Genomic DNA, 27,693 nt, shown 5'->3' on the forward strand with positions numbered 1-27,693 from the left:
CCGTTCACAAAATTCTTAATAGTATGTCCTAGGTTTGTGAATATGCAAGCATATAATTATGAAATCCAATCAGTTTCGCAACTTTTGAAATGAAACCACGTTCCGTGGGGGATTTTTCCCATTATAGTACAGAACACACACTTTTTGTAGTAAAAACGTAGTGAACAAGTCACAAGTCACGTGCTTATACCTCATTTATGTCATTGGCCGAGATATGGCTTTTTTATTTTGGGTAAGTAGTGATCACGTAATTGTGTGTTTACATCCAGATCTTGTGATTTCTCTGACCTGTTATTTATTATATATAATTTGTCCTTTTGATGAAGATCTTATTTGATTTTTGTTATGTTTATCTATTCTGAAACAAAAAGTAGGTAATATAAATTCAGAACTCTACGAATTATAAGATCCTAGATTAGACGGTTCCCTGATCCTAGATTAGACGGTTAGACCGATTGAATTGGTCAATTCGCATTATAGCATTGATAGATAAAAAATGGAAATGACAGCTTTATAAATCATTTCAAATTATTATTTAAAGTAAAGCAGTAAATAAGTGCAAGTCAAAATGTATGCATGCAATATAAATAACATTTTGGAGTCTAAATATGTTCAAGTAAATCAAATTTCGCAACAAATTGGCAAGCAAACTATCACTATATTTGGAAGTAAACACAATCACGTGATCACTAGTTACCCATAATGCAATTATAGGCCAATGAATGAAGAATAAGCACGTGACTTGTTTACTACGTTTTACTACAAAAAATGTAGATGCAAATATATATTTATGGAATTCCATATGGTTCCCGACTTTGGAGGTAAAACCACGGGAGGATGTTTATCCCAAAGGTTGAACCAATATTAATTGTACCTGGCCATTTAAACATTAATTCAAATTCCTCTCAGGCAAATAAAAAAAAAAAACAAAAAACCATAAACCTCCTTAAATTAACTGGCAGTCCATCATGAGGGACCTTATCTCACCAAAGTAGCGCTTTGGCCTACGCTATTTATTTGTTGTTGATACGGCGGCGAGCTTGGCTAGTTGCGAATATTATCAGGTAAAACAATATACATGTAGTATTTATTAATTAATTTCCAATACGTTTACAATGTATACTCTGTCACTCTCACACGTGGTAGATTCATTCTAAAATGGGTTTCACAAAACATACACATAAAAAAAACCCAAAGTTTCTGACCAGAACATTTAACACACATACTTAGGAAGATGATGCCAGTGTTTATTCCAAGACAAGTCAACAGCTTACTGACGGATATCTACATAAGCGAAGAAACTGTCTTCAAAGCAATTAAAAGAATTAACCCCAATAAATCTCCTGGACCAGATAATCTACACCCCAAATTCATTTGTGAAACTGCTGATGTCATCAAAAAAACTCTATCCATAATTTACAGGAAATCACTCGATGAATCAACATTACCAAAAGATTGGAACAGAGCAATAGTTACACCAATTTTCAAAAAAGGAGCAAAAAAAGAAGCTAATAATTACAGGCCCATCAGCCTAACCTCAGTACCATCAAAAATTATGCAACGAATAATCAGAGATATTCTTCTAGAGCATATGGACAACAACAATCTCTTTACTCCACACCAGCATGGGTTTAGGCCAGGAAGATCCTGCATTACACAACTATTAGAAACACTTGAAGATTGGTATAGTGGACTAGACTCAGGAAGTAACATCGACGTGATATATTTAGACTTTAGTAAAGCGTTTGACAAGGTTTCACACAGATTTCTTATCCACAAATTGAGAAGCTACAATATTGGAGGGAAAATTCTAAGTTGGATAACTGCATTCCTGGCCAACAATGTTCAAAGTGTCGCGGTCAATGGTCAACTATCGACAGAACTACCCGTCACCAGTGGCGTACCACAAGGGAGTGTGCTGGGACCAATCCTATTCCTAATTTACGTTAACGATATGCCAGATATGTTGGACTGCACAATAAAGCTATTTGCAGATGACACTAAACTATCAGCAAAAATCACATCAGATGATGACCGTTCTAAGCTGCAAGAAAATATCAACAAAATGTGTGACTGGACGTCGACATGGTTAATGAGCCTAAACACAGACAAATGTAAATTCCTGGAAATTGGAAACAATCTGGGAAACCACAATTACACCCTCACAACTCAAGGCAACACGACTACTATCTCTCGAGTAACCATGGAAAAGGATCTTGGAGTCACTATAGACAACCAACTCAAATTCACAGCACAATGTAATGCAGCAGCAGTAGTGCACGATACACTACTAGCAGCCTTAAAAGCGAATAGGATGTTGGGAATAGTGTTCCGCACCTTCACCTATATGAGTCCGACCATGTTTATTACTCTATACAAAACTTTAATTCGTCCCCATTTGGAGTACGCAACTACAATCTGGTCACCAATGTTGACACGTGATAAAATTACACTGGAAAACGTACAACGAAGAGCAACTAAAAGGATACCATCAATTAAAAACTTATCGTATTCAGAGCGTATCAAGAAACTCGGGCTACCAAGTTTAGAATATAGAAGAAACAGGGCAGATGTGATTCAAGTCTACAAGATTTTAAACAAAATAGACATTCTGGATCAAACAATTATGTTCAGAGAACTAACGGGTATAGCAACTAGAGGACACTCGAAAAAACTCTTCAAAAAAACGATTTAGGCTAAACTCAACCGGAAATTTCTTCAGTAATCGAGTAATTAATACATGGAACTCGCTCTCAGAGGAAGTGGTTACATCACCAACGCTTAATTGCTTCAAATCCAGACTGAACAAATTGTGGGTCAACCACCCAACCAAATTTCGACCAACGTTCTACTAGTGAGTTAGTTAACCGAACTGTGTAGTGGTAGTATGAACTGTTAAACAACCACTAACATTTTAAATGGAGAGGTCATTTTTAACACCCAATAGGGTCACCATGATGTACCGTATATGTACAAAATCAATATTACAGGATCTAACGAACGATTATCAAGTGTCAAATATAGACACCTTTTAACGCAACCGGAAGTTTTAAACAAATAGTACACATATGTATAGTACTATACCAGTTGAAGAAAGCATCAACGTACATCAAATAAGCCCAGAAGCTTACCAAAGATGTCATTTCAGCGATTCAGCGATGTGTATGCACGGGCTTATGTACGGAAGCGTATTAGGCTCACATAGGATTTTTTTTCATAATTAATAACGAAAAAGTTTTATTTGGCGACCGCCAAATATTTGGCGGCATTAAAACTTTTAGGTTATTCTGAAAAAACATTGATGTGAGCCTAATTCACTTCCGTACAAGGTTACGATGTATGTGCTTACATGGCAGCTACGTGCCTGTTTAGATATAGTATTCCGTTTTCATCTGGGCGGTTCATAATTTCATCTCTAATGATTTTCTCCACACATTTGCCTAATATTAAGGTCATGTTAACATTTCTATAATTTTGTGTTGCTTTCTTGCTTACTTTCTGATGAAGAGCTGTGATGTTGGCATTTTTCAATTGTTCTGCGTTTCATACATTATTTTTAGATGCATTTATCTGCGTTATCGGGTATACCATGGTACGTGAATTAGTGCAAAAGACTTCGATTTCTACGCAAAACATTGAAGAAGAAAAAACATTTTGAAGTAAGAGACGTTAAAAAAACTGAATCATATATAGGTTTATGTTTGTAGGATGTCAATATTTTTTTTTGGAAAATGAGTTTTAGGAAAAGTTTGGGGAAATGAGAAGTTATTTTCCACAAATATCAAAAAATAATAACTTACAAATAACTTAGGCCTAATAATAACTTACAGTAATATACATGTCACATACTAAGACTATACGAACGCTTTTTAAATTATTAAGAATTTAAGACATCGATTCGTAAACATTTTTACATGTGTACATACCGAATCGATACCCAGATCCGGTCCGACTCTGCCCAATCTTGTTTATCGTTGCTATCAATTTTTCCGCTTTTACTGCGGGACTGTAATGTTTACAATATGGCGTCACACAGAAATCCGTCGTGAAGAGATCCGTAGCTTTTCTACAAATTCACATTTCTTTCTGGGAACCTAACACCACAGTCGCAATGTCACGAAATAGACATGAAAAACCAAAGGTATCTATAACATATTTTCCTAAATTCGAATCAACTTTAGATGTTGGACCATTTCTAACGTAGAGTCAAAAGGCAATGTTACGCGTTAGCAACGTTGTCGTTGCTCACAATTACCATACTGTCAACGATCGTAAGGACGTCGCTGGCATGATTTTGGTTTCTTTTTTACTTATAACCAATCAGCTAGATCTACGTAATGATTCAAAAGGGTACTCGTCGACCTATACGTATACTTGTACTTCAACTCTAGAATTTATTTATTTCCGTAAGTTCGTAATATGATACAACTATAGTCGCCTGGTCAAACGTTTTTTATTGGACGTTTTTTTAATGCACGTCGACGTAATTACAAATCTGTCTTGTCGCGCTATACCTTTTACATTTTTTACTTTCACCTAGAGTATGAATATTCTTATACACTGTCTCCTATGTGTCTCCGCTAGTGTTCAGAGGTCCTGGGTTCGAATCCCGGTCTAGCCACTACATTTTCTCCTATCCTGTTACAAAATTGGTGCCCAATTTTAATACCCACGGTGGTGGTATAAGGAACTTGTATGTCTTCGAGGGCGAGGACTTTGAAAAAGGAGTGAGGAGACTGTGTAGCAGGATTGGACTGGGTCAATCATCAGTGACCAGGTAGCTCAGCGATAGAGCATTCGGTTAGTGTTCGGAGGTCCCAGGTTCGAATCCCAGTCTAGCCGCTAAATTTTCTCCTCTCCTGTTACACATATTTATCCTTGAATAGATTATTGTCTGTTCTTCACATGAATATCAGAATTTATCCATTACAGGGAGTGGGAGGCGGAGATTCTACAGCCTTAGCAGCGGTAGCTCTTCAGGATCACATGGTTCGCAACCTCAACCTCAACTTCGGCAGTATGAAAACATTTGGTCCACGGAATATCGGCCTTGGCCCAGCCGCTCGATCTAAACAAAAGTCGAAACCCAGACCTGTTGTGGATACTGGAAGAAGTAAGACCATGTATTTATCATACTGTAAAGGTGCTAATATTTCCGGGGGTTTTATTTTCGGTAAATTCGCAGCTTCCACCAAAGTTGTAAAATTTGATACCTCGCAATTTTTTGAAAAGTCATAGGTTTGTATAGCACATGTTGTCACATAAATGGCACTTTTAAATGCAACAAAAATAAATAAAAAATATAATAGATAAATAAATGAATAGAAAATAAAACAGTTAATCGTGAAAATTTACACCCACTAAATTTAACAACGATACAGTATGCTACATGTACATGTTTGTAAATCTGTGATCAGATTAATGGCCATCGAAAGTGATTTGTATAAGTTCAGTATTGCCAACTCACCCGATTTCCCGGGGTTGACCCGTTTTTTAGACATTTTAGAATGCATAACCCGATTGACCCGGCGGGTCATCAAATAACCCGATTTTCAGCACTAGGACCAAAGTGTCATAAAGCTCACAAACATTACTACAGATCAAGCCATTAGCGCAATTTTAATTCCATCTCAGGGCTTAAAACTCATATCAGGCCCTTGTATAATGCGGGTAGCTATGTTTGTGTTTACACAAACCTTAATAAAGGTGTGAAATTGTAGCAATTACTTTATTCAGTCATGCATCACAATGTCCATGATCGTTTTAGCCAGAGCCAGAAAATTAGACATGACCAATTAATACTGTTCAAAATCAGAAATGATATCTTCAAAATTCTTCAGAAGCACAAACACTTGTGATCTCAGACAAAGATTTACTTACATGAATAAAACAAAGTCAACATGAACAGTGTCCTGTTGCAGTAGGCAGGCAAGCCAATCATAATGGCCGCCATTTTGTTTAGTCAAAGATAACAATGAAATCTGACACGTGTACAACAAAAAATCCGGATTTCATAAAAAAATATTTTAAAGATTTTTTAGTAAAATAATTTTATTGATTATCAGATATTAATTATGTTATAAAAAAAAACATCATAAGTATTATTGAATAACAATCTGAAAATAAGAAATATATGCATATTTAAGGCTTTTAAAAAGCGTTAAAAATTACACTAAAATTTTGTTTCGCACATGACCCTTGTTTTGACCCTTTCACCTGTTTTTTCAAGGGTGATCACCACATTTGACCTCATCAGAGGTTGGCAATACTGTAAGTTATATAACTTGTTTTGCAATTGATGTAACATAATTAACTCTTTCACCCCTATGTAACTTTAGTAGACTCTACCATCAATTGATTTGGATGAGTCCATTATGGCCTACAGTGGTGAAAGGGTTAATAAAGTTCATCTTTTATAAATCTTTTAAACAGTCATAACAGAACTGAGATTCTGTAAATTGTCGACTGTAGACTGTGAGACATTTGATCCACAACACAGGGTTTAGTTGACAATTATTCTACTCATTCTTCAATTATTTCAAGTGTAACCCTCTGGCTAATGTGACCCCTTATCTACTGTAACCACTTGGATTATGTGATCCATTTTCTAATGTGACCCCTTGTCGACTGTAACCACTTGTATTATGTGATCCATTGTCTAATGTGACCCTTGACCCTTGTCTAATGTCTAATGCGAGCAATTGTGTAATGTGACCCTTTGTATATGACCACTTGATATTCTGACATGCAAGCTTTGTTCTATTTTACAGACAGATCTAAAAAACCCAAACCAAACAAGAAAGACGAGGATGAAGAGTATGTACTGGACCCAAAAAGAGTTCCCAAGTTGTCTCTTGGTAATGATCATCATTAAGGCTTGCTTGAGGATCAAAATTAAGATAATTCGTAAAGCTAAATCACACTAAAATCCTGAGCTGGATATTTCCTTATTAAAGACCTCATTTACTAAGTTTACTTGTCTTAGCTATTATTTTTTAGTATATAACTGTTTCTTTAAGCTTTGACTAGAATCATATCTTTTAAGATAGTATCAATACATTTCCTTGTTTGTTAGCCCAGAAAATGGGCCTGGTGGATGCCCCAGAGCAGCCCCTTACAGAACAGGAATGGAAGTCTGTAAAGGAAAAATCCAACAAAAGGGACGACTCAAAACAACCGTGTGTTATCTGTAAAGAAGACTTCGGCACCCAGGAGCAGGTAAAGTTTGTAGTCTGGGATCAGATAGATCAGTACCCAGGAACTGGTGAAGTTTGTAGTCTGGGATCAGATAGTTGCAGAAATATCCAGGAGAAGTTCATATAAACATTCTGTTTAGTGTTACAGCTGTATTTGTGTGGTCAATATTTCATGGTTTCCTATTCCGTATTTGCATATTAGTTACAGAATTATCTACCCTTATAGGTAGGTATTGATTGTGACGTCCTTTGTTTGCGAGCGAAACACCATACTTTTCAGAGAAAATAACGTAAGTTTCATTCTCTCACAAAATAATGAATCACAATGGATACCTACCTGTAAGGGAGGTAACGCTGCACAATTTAAAGACGGGGTAAGGAGCGTTATTTACAGGGGTTAAATTTCACAGTTTACTAATTACTTTAATTATTTGAGCTATCATTCTTAGTCATGTCAAAACTTAATGAATAATTCCGCTCTTTTTTAGAATTCACAGATTTCAGTGAAATGCGAATATGGAGAAAATCAATCTGCAACATTTGACCGCTATACAGTATAGCATATCACAGCTCATTGTCTTTCTAAATTTAAATTAACTGATTAAGGTAAGAATCAGGTTCAGTGAAATAATTTTAGAATTTTCTATTTGACAAAAAGTAATGCAGAATGGGGGATCATGCTTGTTAGAATTTTATTTATTTGTTTATTTATTTCCAGGTTCTTCTGTCATGCACACACGTCTTCCATAAGGTAAGCCAAGAGATAGTTTTATGACATTTTAAATTAGGACAGAAGTGGCCAAAATGTCCAAATTTACTGTACTTTCAAAATGTAATTGCTTTTGACATATATCAGCAATAAAAAAGATATTGGTATATGAAGGCAGGCAATCAAAAGTTTTGTGTTGCATGAATAATATAAAGGAAGAATTTGCTTCTGTTACAAATCATTGGTGTCATAATGACACCACATGTACATGACATGATGTATTTTTTATTTTAATTCTGATCCGTGTTCAGTCTCCTCACAAATTAGTTCTTGAACTTTCAGTATTCCTAATTGAGAAATCTATATCAAAGTAAAGAATCGCAGAGTAAATAAAATTTCATTCTGTTGGGCCAGACTCTGGTGAGAGGACAAAAAATAAGTAAAAATGTCAAAAAATTAAAAAGGGGACTACCAGGTAGGTTATCATATGGCGATATGCTTGGGATTAACAAAATATTTTAGATATTAAACTAATTATTCAAATTCTATTGTTTTTTTAAAAAGTTAGTTTGCAGTGCATAATTAATAGTTTATACATGTACTAGATACTTAAATTTCATATGTATGGTTACTTCAGGCATGCCTTCAGGCCTTCGAGAGATTCACTGGTAAAAAAACGTGTCCGATGTGTCGTAAAGCTGAGTACCAGACCAGAGTCATACATGAGGGGGCTAAAGAATACAGGATCATTTGTGCCACAAGGTAAGCCAATCTTACAGAATTTATAAATTGTTGGGTGTTTTTTCATTATACTCTTATGGTGTATTGGCAGCTAAGGAAATACAGGATCATATCATTCTCGTTATTCTAAGGGTTACTATCACTGACGTTTATATATCGAACCCTGGACTATTTCATAGTAAAACTGAAGGCAGCTCAGGGGAACAAATCTGAACCAATCACAGGCCTGCACAGATTTCCTTCGAAGACTACAGCGAGAGCGATGCCCAACTTCAAAGTAACACAGTCAACCATAGGTTACAGTTACACAGTTCTTTTGATGTACATCAAAGGACTAAATTCCTGTTCTGTTGTGTTAATTGCCTCCATTTTAACTATGAGATATAGTCCAGGGGTGGATATAACATCAGTGATATTAACCCATGGAGTAATACAGAATACAGAATCATTTGTGCCACAAGGTACTTTGAACCTTCTCTTACACCTACAAAATTCAACAACTGTGAGAGACTGTGGCATAAAATACACAATAAACTCTATTCAACAACTGTGAGAGACTGTGGCATAAAATACACAATAAACTCTATTTAACAACTGTGAGAGACTGTGGCATAAAATACACAATAAACTCTATTTAACAACTGTGAGAGACTGTGGCATAAAATACACAATAAACTCTATTTAACAACTGTGAGAGACTGTGGCATAAAATACACAATAAACTCTATTTAACAACTGTGAGAGACTGTGGCATAAAATACACAATGAACTCTATTTAACAACTGTGAGAGACTGTGGCATAAAATACACAATAAACTCTATTTAACAACTGTGAGAGACTGTGGCATAAAATACACAATAAACTCTATTTAACAACTGTGAGAGACTGTGGCATAAAATACACAATAAACTCTATTTAACAACTGTGAGAGACTGTGGCATAAAATACACAATAAACTCTATTTAACAACTGTGAGAGACTGTGGCATAAAATACACAATAAACTCTATTTAACAACTGTGAGAGACTGTGGCATAAAATACACAATAAACTCTATTTAACAACTGTGAGAGACTGTGGCATAAAATACACAATAAACTCTATTTAACAACTGTGAGAGACTGTGGCATAAAATACACAATAAACTCTATTTAACAACTGTGAGAGACTGTGGCATAAAATACACAATAAACTCTATTTAACAACTGTGAGAGACTGTGGCATAAAATACACAATAAACTCTATTTAACAACTGTGAGAGACTGTGGCATAAAATACACAATAAACTCTATTTAACAACTGTGAGAGACTGTGGCATAAAATACACAATAAACTCTATTCAACAACTGTGAGAGACTGTGGCATAAAATACACAATAAACTCTATTTAACAACTGTGAGAGACTGTGGCATAAAATACACAATAAACTCTATTTAACAACAACTGTGAGAGACTGTGGGCATAAAATACACAATAAACTCTATTTAACAACTGTGAGAGACTGTGGCATAAAATACACAATAAACTCTATTTAAACAACTGTGAGAGACTGTGGCATAAAATACACAATGAACTCTATTTAACAACTGTGAGAGACTGTGGCATAAAATACACAATAAACTCTATTTAACAACTGTGAGAGACTGTGGCATAAAATACACAATAAACTCTATTCAACAACTGTGAGAGACTGTGGCATAAAATACACAATAAACTCTATTTAACAACTGTGAGAGACTGTGGCATAAAATACACAATAAACTCTATTTAACAACTGTGAGAGACTGTGGCATAAAATACACAATGAACTCTATTTAACAACTGTGAGAGACTGTGGCATAAAATACACAATAAACTCTATTTAACAACTGTGAGAGACTGTGGCATAAAATACACAATAAACTCTATTTAACAACTGTGAGAGACTGTGGCATAAAATACACAATAAACTCTATTTAACAACTGTGAGAGACTGTGGCATAAAATACACAATAAACTCTATTTAACAACTGTGAGAGACTGTGGCATAAAATACACAATGAACTCTATTTAACAACTGTGAGAGACTGTGGCATAAAATACACAATAAACTCTATTTAACAACTGTGAGAGACTGTGGCATAAAATACACAATGAACTCTATTTAACAACTGTGAGAGACTGTGGCATAAAATACACAATGAACTCTATTTAACAACTGTGAGAGACTGTGGCATAAAATACACAATAAACTCTATTTAACAACTGTGAGAGACTGTGGCATAAAATACACAAGAAACTCTATTTAAACAACTGTGAGAGACTGTGGCATAAAATACACAATGAACTCTATTTAACAACTGTGAGAGACTGTGGCATAAAATACACAATAAACTCTATTTAACAACTGTGAGAGACTGTGGCATAAAATACACAATAAACTCTATTTAACAACTGTGAGAGACTGTGGCATAAAATACACAATAAACTCTATTTAACAACTGTGAGAGACTGTGGCATAAAATACACAATAACTCTATTTAACAACTGTGAGAGACTGTGGCATAAAATTACACAATAAACTCTATTTAACAACTGTGAGAGACTGTGGCACTGTGAGAGACTGTGGCATAAAATACACAATAAACTCTATTTAACAACTGTGAGAGACTGTGGCATAAAATACACAATAAACTATTTACAACTGAGATGCATAAAATACACAATAACTCTATTTAACAACTGTGAGAGACTGTGGCATAAAATACACAATAAACTCTATTTAACAAACTGTGAGAGACTGTGGCATAAAATACACAATAAACTCTAACTGTGCATAAAATACACAATAAACTTATTTAACTGTGAGAGACTGTGGCATAAAATACACAATAAACTCTATTTAACAACTGTGAGAGACTGTGGCATAAAATACACAATAAACTCTATTTAACAACTGTGAGAGACTGTGGCATAAAATACACAATAAACTCTATTTAACAACTGTGAGAGACTGTGGCATAAAATACACAATATTTAACAACTGTGAGAGACTGTGGCATTTACACATAAACTATTTAACAACTGTGAGAGACTGTGGCATAAAATACACAATAAACTCTATTTAACAACTGTGAGAGACTGTGGCATAAAATACACAATAAACTCTATTTAACAACTGTGAGAGACTGTGGCATAAAATACACAATAAACTCTATTTAACAACTGTGAGAGACTGTGGCATAAAATACACAATAAACTCTATTTAACAACTGTGAGAGACTGTGGCATAAAATACACAATAAACTCTATTTAACAACTGTGAGAGACTGTGGCATAAAATACACAATAAACTCTTGGTTCTTATGAGACTTTCGTCTTCATTTTGACTTTCAGAATACAGGCCGCCTGGCGGGGGTATGTAGTTAAGAGCTGGTACAGGAAGTTAAGGGAGACCATTCCACCAAAGGACCCTAAACTTAGACAGAAGTTTTACGAGGAAAAGGTAAAAAAAAAATAACGAGAAATGTCTTACAGTCAAGTTTTGAAACTCATATACATGTATATGAGGAAAAAGTTAAAAAAAAAAAAATGTATATAATATAACTAAGTAATCTTTATGCATAGATCAAATTATTTTAAAATTGGCTGTTTTCTATGCCGCAAACAAGAATATTGTTTTATATAATAAATGTTCTTTCTATACAGTTGTCAACAATCACAGACAGAATTGTGAGATCATGTGACTTTAACGTCAACACTTTCCTTACGGAGATTGACCAGAGTTTGGAAGCAAGTCGCGACATCTTCCGCAGATTTGACGAGACCTTCAACATCATCTCAGACGATGACTGGGACACCATACAACTGAAGGTAAGACGCTGGTAACGTGTCTTGGAACCAAAAGTAATGGCCGGTGCATATGTACACATGATTATTTCAATTTTGATTTCTTAAATATGCTCCACCACTTACAGAAAATATCGGAGACAAAAAATTCTTTCTTTTAAGGCCACCAAAAATATTATGTCTGTTTAGGGTTACCCAATTGATTCTAATTTTTTACCCCCAACCCTTATTTTTTTTTCCACTTTTCTACGAAAAAAAATTAAAAGTCAGGATTTCGATCTTAGACTCCAGTTCCAGCCATTGTTTTAGAGTGAAAGACACTAAAAAAATCCTCCCGACCTACCGACCCCATTTTGTTTGCCAATGTATCCCTAAACAGATTTTTTTTTTTGCCTAACCTAAGGACCCATTGAGGCTATTCATTAAGTATTTAGCTACTAGCTAGATCATCTGATCAAATAACATGAACTTTGTATACTGGCTGCTAAATTCAACTTCATAATAGGTATAATGTAATTGAAAAGTAATCGAAATGTAATTAGGATTACACAGTAAATTTTTAATGTAATCGATTACGATTACCATTACAAATAATCAAAATAGCCTTCGATTACTGATTACTGTCGATTACTTGAGAAAATGTAATTAATTACAATCGATTATGATTACACGATTACAATTACCCCATGCCTGTTAGCTAGATCATCTGATCAAATAACATGAAGGTAAAAATGTTTGTTTTACACGGTTACATGTATAACAAACCTCTCGGGACCAACAAAATCACTTTGTTATAAGCATAGCTGTCATACACATATTGCAAATATATTATAAGAACATTGACAGGGAATGAAAATTACTTTGTCATAGCCATTAATTTGTTGTAATCGTGTTCATTATAAACATGTTTTACTGGACATAGTCCAATCTATCGTTTCTTGTTATTTCAGGCTGTACAAAGAGAGACACAAGACTGCCCGATATGCTTGACAAGTCTACGTTTGCAGACGTACGTTCATCCATCTGGTTCAGACAAAAGCTTGGAATCTATGGCAGAACCAATATCACATTCAAACATTAAACAGACCCAGTTAAACCGAAACAAAACTGCCACAAATAAACAACCTTTATCCGGACATGTAAAGCCAAAATCTTCAAAGAAATCCTCGGAAAAAGTACAAGAATCTTCCCCAGCTAAAAGGAGAAAGACAGTGTTACTTTCTTGTTCTCATGTCTTCCATGATCAGTGTCTGCAGACTTTCGAGGAACTATCTTTACATGACGGTCGGCATGTGTGTCCTGTTTGTCGCTCTGTCTATCAAAAGAGGAGTATCTCCATATGAAACGTTTAGCTTTATTTATAATGTGGCAAAATATTCTTTATTTATCATTGATAAGGCCAAAAAAAATGTCTGTTTAGGTTTACATTGGCAAAACAAATAAGGTCGGTAGGTTGGGAGGTTTTTTTTCTTTCTTTTTTTAGTGTCTTTCACTCTAAAATGATGGCCGGGTCCGGAGTCCGAGATCGAAATCCTGACTTTTTTCTTTCGTAGAAAAGTGGACAAAAAAAATTAGGGTCGAAGGTAAAAAAATTGGGGTCGGTCGGGTAACCCTAAACAGACATATTATATGTTTTGGCCTTAGAGAGGAACAAGAAGCATAACCTATTCTATACAGCAGAAGCTGTCTAAACTCACCCTTGTGTAATCTGGATTCCTGTCTATTCAGACTAAATTGTAGGACTAAATTAAATTTAGCCAAAGCTTTCACAAAAAGTAAGCCACAAATCAATTTACAAATAAAATAAAGAATCAGTATCCTTATATCTAATGTTCGTACATTTTATAAATATTCAAATTATAGGTAAATGAAATTGAGGCCCAGAATGGGAGAAGAAGACACTGTAACAAATGGACAGGGGCGCTAATAATAATTGGTTCAAATATGGTACATGTACCTTTTAAGATTAGCGAGTTACTGTATATGTTATAGTGGAATAGTATATTAGAATATTCTGGTCGTTAATGATAAGTAGGGGCCGCGGTGACCGAGTGGTTAAGATGTCCCGACATATTACCACAAGCCCTCAACCTCTGGGACGTGAGTTTGAATCCCATGTGGAGCAGGTACTGACCGCTGGTTGGTGGTTTTTCTCCGGGTACTCTGGCTTTCCTCCACCAAACAACCTTGCACGTCCTTACATGTAAATGACCCTGGCTGTTAATAGGACGTTAAACTAATAAAACAATAGTGATAAGTTATGAAAAAAAAAATGTTGCGTTTTGATAATTTTATTTCTGCAGTATGATGTTGCCAGTGTGATGTCACCATGATAATGGCGAGATGAAACAAACAAACAAACAAATAAACAAACTAGTTCAGGTATTTACTGTACTGTGTCTTTATCTGAAATTGTCAGTAACTTTATTTCCAGAAAAAGATCGATATACTTCAGTTTACAAATTTCAACATTTGATGTTGTCAAGTGTTCATGACACGAGAAATATCCCATATCATCAACTCCTTTATCCCTGAGCGTATCCAAGAACACTGTAGTGGAGTGGAATTACAAGTCAAATTTCAAATAAGTTTTGATGTAACCTATATGAACATTTTTGACTGAAGTCAGTTTGTCCCAAGAAAATTGAGACAATTTAGAAATTGTTGTTTAAAGATGCTCCACCGCCAACAAAGCATAAATGATATTCATCAGTTGAACAATAATTGGTGTTTGATCATGTATATATATGTCTAATTAATTTTGTTCGCCTTTGGTGCATGCGCAATCAGTACTCCCTTCCATATAGGATATAATGACACAGAATTTTTTCGGGATGCAATTAATCATTTTTCATATTTTTGACTTAAAGTAAAATTAGAAGCTCAAACTTTTCAATTGTGGTAATGGTGTAAAGTAAGTAACTTTTGTAACTGAAGAAAAATACGAAATCGTCTGCTCCTGTTTTTGATAGTGAAAAAATACCATTTTTCAGCGGTGGAGCATCTTTAAGTTATATACAGTGACTTATATGTAAGTTCGGTTTCAGAAATTGTAGTCTAGTCTGCACATGTAAGTTTCCTGAAGCTATAAGTGTGTTGACTGTGATATCCTTGATCAGTATCAAGAAAATTCCTTCAATTTATAGAATCTCTTAATTTAAAATTCTTCATAGGAAAGCATTACAGATTTTTAAAGAAGGCTCTTTAACTTCAGATATTTTGCTTTTCTCATGTCATACAAGGCTCTTTGACTAAGATTTTTCCTTATCTCATGTAATGCTTTTCTATGGGGAATTTTAGGTAAAGGAATTCCTTAAAGTTAAGCAATGTTTGTGAAACTGGGCCTTGATAAAAAAAAATGATTCATCTTCTTAAATGTTTTTGATATTCATCATTTTTACAGTATTTGTTGATGGAAGTACCATCATTTTAAATATTTTATCCTTCTTTATTCATTTTGATTAAATACAAAAGACACTCCATAAAGATAAATCTATATTTATACATAAGGACATCCTGTTAGCAGAAAAGCTAAAAATGAACACAACTTAAAATTTTGAAATTCATAATAAAATGTTTACTGTCTTGTTTCATTTATTTTTTATTTATTTATCTACTTTTTCATGATTTCAATACATGAATGAAAGAACAAATGTCAAATTCATGTTTCCTCAGAATCTTGTATAAAAACTAAATAGAGTTAATTAATCCGAGATAAAATTGAAATGTTGCCATTGAGATAGGACGTCTACCCAAATGAAGTCAATCTCAATCCAGTTTTCCAATAAAAAATCTTTTATCTGTAAGGCACCACGACGTCATAACGAGAGAAGGTGACGCCATTTCACTACCATTTTCCATTAACACATTTTTTTTATACCCGCACCATAACTTCAGAACAAGTGACGGTGACGCCATTTCACTCCCATTTTCCATTAACACATTATTTTTTATACCCGCACCATAACTTCAGAACAAGTGACGGTGATAATTCCACTCCTGTTTTCCAGAAACATATGTTTTTCAATACTGGCACCATACCGGTAACTACAGAATGAGTGATGGTGATGACTTCACTCCTGTTCTTCAATAACACATATCCTTGAACATCTACTACATCGTCAGAATGAGTAAAGTGAATCCCAATAAACTCTAGTTCTTCAATAACATTTTTTTTTCTATACTGGAACGTGTACCATAACTTCAGAATGAGTGAAAAGAATCTTATCTTACGCCAGTTCTCCAATAACACTTTTTTCTATACTGGAACGTGTACCGTAATTTTAGTATCAGTGAAAAGAAACCAATGTCACTCCAGTTCTCCAATAACACGTTTCTTCCGTTCGGGTACATACGGGACCTTCCCGGGTTTGCTGTGAGCCCGGCGATTTGTCTCCCTGCAAAAGTAAAACATGTACAATAGTGGGTGTTCTAAATCACTCTATATCATCACTAACAGTATTGTACAAAAACTATCTTTTTTTTTCCGGAAAGGGCCTCTCAGGTTTTTTGACAGGCCTTTGTAGGGTCCAGTAGAAGAACTCATTCCCAATTAAAAAAATGGCACTGTATTTTTCAAAGTTCACTAAAAAAATTTCAATCCTGGTAAAATTAAGTTAAGACCCCCAAATGTGATGTGAAAAGCTATGACAATGATATTGATATCTTGTATAAATTGAAGGTATTTCACAACATAGTATATTTTTTCCAGAGACTTTTCAAAATTGTTTAATGTTCATATTTTCCAAATTTTGAAAAATACTGATGATATTTTGCAAATTTTTGCTTAGGGTCGTTTTCCCAAAATAGCTGGAAAAAAACTTCTGACTTATTCCGTCTTTCAATAATACAGAGTTATCTCCCATACGGTTAGGTATCCAGTGTGACGTCATTATTTTGTAAGAAAAATGAAAATTACGTACTTGCGTCTTTGTGAGTCTTTCATGATTCTGTGTTCCTTGCTGGACTGGTAGACTACATGTGGTATATGTCGATGTCTTGTGATCCTCTTTACCATCGGATGGTCAGCAAACTTCTCCTTTAACTTGTCACCATATTCTAAAGCTGTCTTTTCCCTCGGTCGTAACTGTAACAAATGACCAACGGTCAACAGGAAATAAAACAGGAGGCCATTGGACTTCACCAGTTGCCTGAGTGAAAGCTGCATGCATACTGTGTTCTACCAGCAATGGTATAAGTTGAAAAAAAGACAAGCTTTCTCACATTTCCAAAATAATCTATTTTTAGTAACAGTAACCTTTGTAGTTGACCTTATGACCCCACAATCAATCCCTTGTTGTTATCTCATAAGATAACATTGTGAAGTTTCAACAAAATCCATCAATTTCTTCTTCGTTATCATCTGGAAACAAGCATTTGTAAAAACAATCTATTTATAAAAACAATCTATTTATAGTAATAGTGACCTTCGTAGCCGGTAGTTGAACTTTTGACCCCAAAATCAATCCCAAGCTGTGTTACCTCATAAGCTACCATTGTATGAAGTTTTAACAAAATTCATTCAACACATAAACAATATGTCCACTCACCACTCCCATTTTTTCGTGAGCTCGTGCCTTCCAGATCCGAATGTTCATTTCGTCTGAGCCAGACAGTATATATTTGTTATCGAGTGTCCATTGAACATTGCGTACTTTCTGCATTCGCTTCGTGTGGTAGATCTCTCTGTGAAATACGAATAAAAAGAAACAAGTTTTATTTTGCTCCAAAAGAAGTCCCCCGTGTATAAAATTACATATAGAGCAATAGACTGTAAACCAGCTTTCTTTCGTGCACAATTAACTGTCATGAATTTCGCGATCCTAGTAATTTTGCAAAAAATCATCTCTAGCCTTTATTTAATCAATGATGTCACTAATTTTTAACTTCATCGGGATATAAAAGAAATTATTTTTGCAAACTGTGTGAATCAATGTAGCGGATTCTCACAAAAGTTTGCACACTAAATTTATTTCAAAACTGGATGAAGTTAAAATAAAGTTACATCAATGCTTGTAATTAATTTTTCAGACTACTTGATAACACAAAATACATTTAAATGTACAATTCTATTGGTCTCTAAAGGATTATTTTTTCTAAAACAATACGCAACGTGGACATCTCTATTGTGACGTCATAATGGGTCGGGTTTTTGCATCATTCTCTGATTTTTTCTTCATAGTATATGAAGAAAAAGACTCTGCCAATGAGAAAATATGATTTAGTATGAAAAGAAATGAATATCAATTATATTGATACACCATCAAGATCGTCACACATAACAGAGGATATTCCTTGTTTCTTGATGAATACCAGTTATATTTCATCGAGTGAGGTGGAAACTTTGATATTTTTTCATTTGTTTTCTTGCTTCCATTTACAGAAGACCATCACTACAAGTTCTACCAAAAGTTATTCCGCCATTGTATTTTACAGAGTTATTAGCCCTTGCAATTATTACGTCATATTTCGAGAGCATAACGTAATATTTCTACACAAAAATATGACATCAATTTTACACACAAACTAATGAGGTAACAATCAAAATGATATTTTCACTGTCAATGCTGCATTCCGATTGGTCAAAAGCGATTGAAAATATCAAAAGCGATACACATATTTTCAATTCAGAGAAAATATCATCATAAGACCTTATATTTCATTGCGAAAAATGTAATAAATCGGGGAACTAACCTACTATGACCTTTGTTGACAGGGAAAATGCGAAGACATTTGTCGTAGCTACCACTGACAAATTCTTTACCAGTCGGGCTGTAGTCAACATCCATAACTGTAGAGGAAAACAAAGAATACTTTTACAATGAAGCAAACTTTTAAAGGCCCATTACCTTTCCGGAGCAAAATATAAAGGTTTCTTAAAAAACATTAATAACACCAGAAAATGCATACCGATGATCTAAAATAAGGTTACGACACCAAACATATGCAAGATTGCCTGCGTAATATATGAAAACAGTAGAGAGTCAATTCGCTGTTTTGCCGTCTGGCGCAGTGATAGTCAACTACCGCGCGGTATTTAGGACGACGGCGGGAAACATAATACGACCCGCGTTATGAAAATAAACATTTTATTTATTTTAATCAAATCGTTCAGAAGGTGATGATAAATGTAGTATTAACGGTAAGTTAATAATTTTTAGGACTCTACAAAATTATCGATCTTGTTTTACATTCCCATTTTAAAAATTAAAAGCCGTTTCGGAAAGGTAGTGGGCCTTTAAGAAAATGCTTTTAAGACAGGAAAAATTAATTTCTTTCAATATTCACTAAAACCTCTCTTAGCGACCACCTCTGTATAGAGACCAACTGCTTAACAAGTTAACAAGAACACTTATCTAGGGTACCAAACGACCAATTTCAACAGGACGATTCAACCAGTATATAAAGACCACCTGTCTATAAAGAACAGTTTTCCACTTTAAAGTCTAAGAGAACATTAAAATTTGTACATATATCGGAAAAAACTTTGGCTCGGTATGGGTACAGCGTCCATATTGTACCTGCTAAATCGTATTGATCAACGATTTGATATTTCAGCGATATTAATTAAAATACTTAACAATGTCATGGAATTGGTCAATGTTTTACGTTAAGTGTTTCATAAGAAATGTAGAACAATACATTTATGCTATATTTTGCTTCTTGGTTATGTAAAAAAATGAGCCTGAGTGAATTGTCTCTTTAAGTTAGGTGGTCTTTATATCATAAAGTTCTACCTAATGCTCTTATCATAGAAAAAACATTTAAAGTGTTCTGCATATTTTCCCCCACCTCTCTGAAGTCTTTTTTTAATCTTTCCATATATACAAACTTTTGTACAATGTATATTGCTTTTACATGTGTACACATTGAAAATATCTCCAAAGGCTTCAAGCCTTTCCGATCTATTAATTCCGATCTGTATGGAAATCACCAATGTTGGTCATGCAAAATGACTCAGGTTTCCAAAATTACTCCTACGATTTCAACATGGTGCTTGTTCAAAATCTATGACATTTCATCAAATATTTTGTGCTATCTCAACGGTATGTTAGTGCTTTTATTGCTATGAACCATTATAATATATGCTTCCATATATTCACACATTGTGTGTTTTACAACGGTCTGCTAGAGTGAAAATTACATGAAACATTTAAACTTTAAATTTGTTGTTTTCTTTACTTATATTTTAAACAATTAAAAGTTACAAATATGAAAAATCTTACCTGCCGCTACATGATCCATATGTATGTTCATGGGAACGGACAGCTTTCTCATATCAAATGTGTACAAACTGTTAAAAAAAGATTATATATATCATCTTGACTGCATCTGTCATAATGGCACTTATATATTACTGAATTTAACTTCTATAAATATAAACCAGAATATGTTGTATGAAACAGACCATCCTCGATACTCCAGGGGTTACTATCACTGACGTTATACCCACCCCTGGACTATCTCATAGTAACACTGAAGGTAGTTCAAGAGGAGAAACCTTACCAATCACAGGCCTACAGAGATCTCCTTTGAAGATTACAAAGAGAGCGACGCCCAACTCCAAAGCCACACAGTCAACCACAGTGTATCGTTATATGATTCTTTTAATCAAATAACTAAATACCTGTTCTGTTCTGTTTTCTCCAGTATTACCAAGAGATATTCCAGGGGTGGATATAATGTCAGTAATAGTAACACCTGGAGTATAGAGGATTGAACAGACATTATACAGATTCTATTTCCCACTCCCACCACACTTACTTGTAGTCTTCATTAGCGACAGTAAAAACAAAGGCCTCCATAGGGTTCCAGGCTATGGCATTGGAGCTCAACTTCAGAATCACCTGAAACAGAAAACATAGATTCTGATGTGCATGTATTCACTTCGGAGTTTGAGAGTTATATGATGAAATATGTGCATTACTGAAAGCCAAGGATGTATATGAGAAGAATGAGTCACACTGGGGTTGGGGCAAGTATGACACAGGAGCTTTAGTGTTTGTGCACTGACCGTGACATTGAGATTTTCCTTTGATATCCGCCGGCGCAGCCTTTGATGTAGCTTGCGGGTGCAAGGGTTACCATCTTACTTTCTGAAGCGTGCTGTCATTTCACGAGCGTCATATTTTTTCAATTCTAGCGGTAGTTTAATGATAGTACTGTCTTTGAAGCACTAATTTATATACAGCACTAAATTTATAATTTTTTCAGGAGTTTTGAACATCTAGTTGCGGTAATTTATCTCCACGCTTATAAATTTCAATTGCGCTATAATTTGACTGCGTTAAAATAAGCATGTTTTGGGTAGTTTGTACATGACAGAGTTCTTGAGGCTAAACTTACTCCATTTTCTCTGAAAATATTGACACTTAGAAACAAAAGATTTAATAATCAACGCCTACTAACAAGGGAAGATAACTCAGTAATATGCAAATATAAAAATAAGAATATATTTAATCAAAGCCCTGCAGTAGTGTTGACTACTGTTGACTATATGTCTGGTTTCCTTCCATTCTAAGACCCCATGCGCGCTCATATGTACATGTCATCGATAATGATGTTATGTAACTTTTGCAATTGATGTAAAAATAAAGTATACATCTGCTGAATGTTTGACAGCTGTGGATCCATTACCTTCCTAAGGGGAGAGGCTCCTCTCATATCATAGAGGATAATACTTCTATCAGAGGCACAGCTCGCCAGCAAGTCTCTCTGAAAAGGACATATGAAAAAGTTTGGAAGTAAACAGAAATCAAAGTTTGGAAAGGTACACATGGTAAAGTTTGAAGATATATATATACAATGTATGTCAAAATTATGAAATTCTGTATTATTTTTCCATTTTTCACTTTAATAGTTTTCCATTTTCCCGATCCACTGAAATACAGATCCTTAAAACCACTAGAGGATCTGACAACATTCAATAAGGGGTTATGTTTGGGTGGCCAATATACAACCTGTACTATAAACACATTTTCTACACCTTGCTACATCAATTTTAAACGCCATTTGCTCCTAGTATACATAAATATTTTGAGCTTTATTGTGTTCTTAGAGCGAAATGACTATGTTCACAAAAATAATTCTGACAGCTTTTTCGAACTATTTTGTCCCTCGTCAATTTCTGGAGGCAGCAATTTGATTGGTCACCAGAATGTGACCTTTCATCTCTAAAGTTCTCCATTTTATTTGTATGGTTTTCCATAATTACCTCTATGGGGTTAAACTTGACATAATGCTGACTATCAACACCCCAGGTGAAGGTTCGTAGTGGTTCTGTCCGTGTCGAGTCCCAGATATCGACCTGCTCCCCACATGTGGAAAATATATTTTTAGCGTTGTGATGACTTATCGACTGAAACACTGTCTGTAAAAGGAAAAGACCACATGTTCATAGAAATTAAAGGTTTACATTTTCTTGGTAATGTCAATCATTCAAAATTTGCTTCAATTTGTAGTCTTACTTGTTCACACATATATATCTAATATGCTGTGGTGGGAACAAATAGTATTTCAGAATTCTATTCAAAACAAAACTTAAACATTTAAAGAAGCCTTTTTTTGACTATCGGTATCCTCATAAGACCATTTTTGAAAATGCCATATAAGTATTGCAATGCTGAGCTATTAATTTGGAGATTTGGAATCAGTTCAATAAACATTTTGTTCTTATACTCACACGTGTAATACTGGCAATACACTCATATTGCCTGAGGCTGTATTATATGGCTACCCATGCAATAAAGTCTCGTGACTTTACAGCGTCTGTAAAGTCAACAGAATTACTATGTTCTTGGTACAATTTTAACAATTTTTTTCAGAAACTAGGCTGGGTTAACTTTTAAAGATACAAACGACGAAATCTGCATTAAAAATATCGCGTAATTGTCATGTATGGAGAATTGACTTGCAGCCACATTTTTTCGACTTTATTTCCAAATGGCAGACAACCAAAAGAAGTAAAATTGCAATAAAACGTCGAGATATGAGAGAAAAACTCTTTCATAAGTGGATAAGAAGGATAGGGATATTCTACCCTCGGGATCACAAAATGTTGTAAACCCTTGCCAAGGTCGGGTTTAACAGCATTTTGTGACCCTTGGTTGGAATATCCCTATCCTTCATATCCACATATGAATGAGTCTTATAAAACTTACCTTGCCCAGTATGGTTGTCCGCGCCTCTGTATCTATTTGGCCCTCTTCATTGAGATTCCATTGCTTAATCACCTTGTCTGTGCCACACTGTAGTGAAAAGCAAACTTTTTTAAAATTCTGTAATTCTAAAATAAACTATAATTTAAGATTTAGTTTCACATTTTATGTCTAATTGATTTAAGGAAGTTAATGAGCAACCAAGCTACATATGATCTACAATTCATTTTTTTATGATTATAAGCCAACTTATTTTCATTCAGACTTAAATTTCCTTTTTCAAGCCTCTACATAGCTTTCTATATGTCAGAGATGTGATTGATCCTATCATCAAAAGGAGGAAGTCTCTTGACTAATAAAAAGGTCATTTTTTTCTGATAACATCTGACATGATTTGTTGATCAAAAATACTGTTCTATGAGCTAAAATCCTCTTAAAAGAGGAAGAATCATACAACTGATATAGGTAGTCTTATAATCATGTACTTTTTTTCTGCTATAATTGCTACTTACTTATGAAATACAAGTTTAGATATAAAAATACCTGAACATTGGCTTATACAGTACATGGTGAAAAAAAATTATTCTGTACATGTATTTGTAATACAACTTTTTGGTGGAAATTGATTTTCATAAATTCTTTCTGTTTATGAAATGTACAAAATAGTTAACTGCATACATTGTGGAACCTACTTAATTTAAAATCGGTTATATTAAAATATTGTGTAATTTGAAGTTACCTGTAATTATTATCCATGTTCAGATGTAGTAATTGCCTCTTTACCTTGGTTATATTGAAATCTTGATAATGTGAAGAGATTTTCCATTTCTTAGGACTTAAATCTAACCAAGTTCCATTATAACTGTAGGGGAGACAACTCTTACTGATATCATTACCGTATTTGACCCAATGAGCACCCAGGGAAATTGAACACGAGCTGTTGGAGAACAGCAAAGCTCGCCTATTCAGAAGAAGTTGATGTTCAAGTATTTACTATTTAAACATGGAAATATGACAAATTAACAGACTCAAAAACCCCCTAAAGGGCCCCAAATTGATTGTATTATCACGTTCAGCATCCATACACATTAGGAAAATAAAATCATAAACATTTATGATGACTTATGCTTAAACAATTGACAAAATAGAAACTTGCTAGGCGAGCTAAAAAGTGCTAAATATGACTAAATTATTGCAAACATATACATTTTTGATAGTTTTGGTCCTATGCCATGGCAACTGAAATGAGGCCTCAAAAAGGGGAGGGGTGCTTATAGGTTCGAATACGGTAATTCAAAATTACTGAAAACATTGAGGAACTTACAGAAAAGAAGCGATTGCCTGTTGGATGGAAGGCGAGTCCCTTTACCATTCCATCGTGAGCCTGCACGCAACTCACACACTGTCGGTGAGCTAGGTTCCATACACGTATCTACAATGACAATGTATAAGACATACTTGAAGTACAGTACATGTAGGTTGGGATACCATTAAGAATGATCATGGTTTAGATACTTTTGATTAAAATTGATAATTTTTAAAACTCTAGTTTTTTGTTTCGGGAAGGTAGTTGGCCTTTCATAAGGGTAAGTACCCTTAAAGTGAATAGTCAGGCAAAGAAAACCAGTCTCAATGCATTCATTGACCTTCCGAAAGTCCCTACATATCAAAACTGAGGTCGAGTACTGCTTATGTTGTCCAGTTTTGATATTGAATTTATGGAAAAGCCCCATGTAAATTTAGCACATTTTAAAGGGTAACTCTTTGAAAGTGAGGCTGCGTGGAAATATCAACACAGACATAGCCAGCCGTAGGACATGTTAGGATTTTCATAAGTGGATATGAAGGATAGGGATATTCTACCCGAGGGTCACAAAATGTTGTAAAACCCGACAGAGTATTTTTCTTTCATACCTCAATGTTTTATTGCAATTTTACAACTATAATATCCTGTCATTTTTAAACAAATTCGTAGAAATCCACAACTGGAAGTCAATTTTCCATACATGAAAAATCAAGTGATATTTTCAACACAAATTCTGTTACTTGCATCTTTTATAGTAAAACCAGTCAATTTTGTGAAAAAGATGTTAAAACTTGACCGAGGAAATAGAGATTTTGTTGACGCCGTGACGTCACAAGGCTTTATTGCATGGGTAGCCATGCAATACAGCCTCAGGCGGCATGAGTGTATTTCCCTAGACCAGCCATTTTTACTCTGGCTGTAGGTATGAAAGAAATTAATTTCTTCATATTCAGAGCAATTTTGACAGTAGATTTTATTTTCCTATTTCATTGTACTGGATATATTAACACCTTTTTTTCCTGACTTTAGTCTTCCTTTGCCCGACTATTCACTTTGATATTGGGTCATTTTCACTTTGTGACTCTTACCTCGCCGTCACAGGCTCCTGACAGAAGGTGACTCAGGCTGGTTGGATGTTTACATAATGTGTTCAGACCGTCTTTGTGTCCGTCTAGGGCGCCGACAAATGGCTTGGCAAATACCCGCTCAAGCTTGGTGACATTCAAGGCACGGACATATTCACGTGGAGTTTCAAACGGATGCAGACTGGGGTCGTAGTTTCGTGGAACTGAATCATTCAAACATTACAGTTAAAACTAAGACTTTTCACAGAAATTTCACAACAATGTTACATTAAAGATATGAAACTAAAAAGAATGCAGATCGTTAGATTTCTTCTTGAAGTACTGATACGACCTTTGATACGTGCAGCTTTAAATTAAGAATTCATCTTGAATTAAAATTTACTTGAATAAAAAAAATAAAAAAAAATTATCACTTTTTACTTCAGCATTAAACTGCCTTCTTGGCGAATTTATATGGTCCTATAATTCTCCCAGGATTACAAACAATATCAATAACACACTTAAGTCAGAACTTCGCGTTCAAATAAAATGTGTTCATATTAAGATATTGACCACAGGTACTTGTGGACATGAGTATCATTTTTATTAAAGAAAAATTGTTATGTAATAGTAAATTAAAATGTGTTGGAATTACCATGTTCCATATTTGAAATGCTAACAAAGATAATTACAAACATATAATATACAATACGTGCATCAGTGCTGCACTATAATGTGTGATTATGACGAATTATGTTAATGGTGCTGTGCTTCTGTAACGTATTGCATATAGATAAAACGAAACACAATCGTCAATGTTCTCAACGTAGTATTCATAACACACGGTATGTGTTATACTTCAAAAAAAAATGAAATTTCACAACAATGTTACATTAAAGATATGAAACTAAAAAGAATGCAGATCGTTAGATTTCTTCTTGAAGTACTGATACGACCTTTGATACGTGCAGCTTTAAATTAAGAATTCATCTTGAATTAAAATTTACTTGAATAAAAAAAATAAAAAAAAATTATCACTTTTTACTTCAGCATTAAACTGCCTTCTTGGCGAATTTATATGGTCCTATAATTCTCCCAGGATTACAAACAATATCAATAACACACTTAAGTCAGAACTTCGCGTTCAAATAAAACGTGTTCATATTCAGATATTGACCACAGGTACTTGTGGACATGAGTATCATTTTTATTAAAGAAAAATTGTTATGTAATAGTAAATTAAAATGAGTTGGAATTACCATGTTCCATATTTGAAATGCTAACAAAGATAATTACAAACATATAATATACAATACGTGCATCAGTGCTGCACTATAATGTGTGATTATGACGAATTATGTTAATGGTGCTGTGCTTCTGTAACGTATTGCATATAGATAAAACGAAACACAATCGTCAATGTTCTCAACGTAGTATTCATAACACACGGTATGTGTTATACTTCATAAAAAAATCTAAATTTAATAAATTTCTTTACTAACCTTTGTGAATATCTCGCTTGGTTTCTCTAATATATTCGTCTGGATTTCTGGACAGAACTTTGATTTTCAATTTGGAACTCATCTTCCTTTGTTATCATGACATTTCTTGTGAGAATGAAAAAATCGCGTGTTTACGCATGGGAGCGGCCATCTTTAAAGGGACGTAACTCTGAACAGAAATTATAACTGAG

General features: G+C 34.4%; 2 protein-coding genes across 2 annotated transcripts; one reads left to right on the forward strand and one right to left on the reverse strand.

The window, feature by feature from the left end:
• Nucleotides 1-3,885: 3,885 nt before the first annotated feature.
• LOC138309417 (RING finger protein 32-like) lies at nt 3,886-14,771 on the forward strand. The gene is made up of 9 exons (XM_069250604.1): nt 3,886-4,141; nt 4,933-5,113; nt 6,771-6,857; nt 7,076-7,218; nt 7,915-7,947; nt 8,543-8,667; nt 12,022-12,130; nt 12,334-12,498; nt 13,425-14,771. The coding sequence occupies exons 1-9, from the start codon at nt 4,112-4,114 to the stop codon at nt 13,815-13,817; spliced, it is 1,266 nt and encodes a 421-aa protein (XP_069106705.1). The 5' UTR covers nt 3,886-4,111; the 3' UTR covers nt 13,818-14,771.
• An 80-nt stretch (nt 14,772-14,851) lies between these two features.
• LOC138309416 (DDB1- and CUL4-associated factor 13-like) lies at nt 14,852-27,672 on the reverse strand. Its single transcript, XM_069250603.1, has 12 exons — nt 27,503-27,672; nt 26,025-26,224; nt 24,955-25,062; nt 23,634-23,720; nt 22,688-22,843; nt 22,111-22,188; nt 21,238-21,320; nt 20,700-20,767; nt 19,168-19,264; nt 18,024-18,159; nt 17,397-17,560; nt 14,852-16,871 (listed from the first exon to the last, which is right to left on the reverse strand). The coding sequence occupies exons 1-12, from the start codon at nt 27,582-27,584 to the stop codon at nt 16,784-16,786; spliced, it is 1,347 nt and encodes a 448-aa protein (XP_069106704.1). The 5' UTR covers nt 27,585-27,672; the 3' UTR covers nt 14,852-16,783.
• Between the last annotated feature and the right edge of the window lie 21 nt (nt 27,673-27,693).

The sequence above is a fragment of the Argopecten irradians genome, chromosome 15, assembly GCF_041381155.1.
Source record: "Argopecten irradians isolate NY chromosome 15, Ai_NY, whole genome shotgun sequence".
In the NCBI taxonomy this organism is placed as follows: Eukaryota; Metazoa; Mollusca; class Bivalvia; order Pectinida; family Pectinidae; genus Argopecten; species Argopecten irradians.

Bases quoted from the DNA above. Each gene is read 5' to 3' on its own strand.
- LOC138309417 (XM_069250604.1), top strand. From the start codon at position 4,112: ATGTCACGAAATAGACATGAAAAACCAAAG. The intron at 7,219-7,914 runs GTAAAGTTTGTA...ATTTATTTCCAG, and splicing joins ACTTCGGCACCCAGGAGCAG to GTTCTTCTGTCATGCACACA. The intron at 8,668-12,021 runs GTAAGCCAATCT...TTTGACTTTCAG, and splicing joins AGGATCATTTGTGCCACAAG to AATACAGGCCGCCTGGCGGG.
- LOC138309416 (XM_069250603.1), bottom strand. From the start codon at position 27,584: ATGAGTTCCAAATTGAAAATCAAAGTTCTGTCCAGAAATCCAGACGAA. The intron at 25,063-26,024 runs GTAAGAGTCACA...TTGTCATTGTAG, and splicing joins CAGGAGCCTGTGACGGCGAG to ATACGTGTATGGAACCTAGC. The intron at 16,872-17,396 runs GTACGTAATTTT...TTACTTTTGCAG, and splicing joins AAAGACTCACAAAGACGCAA to GGAGACAAATCGCCGGGCTC.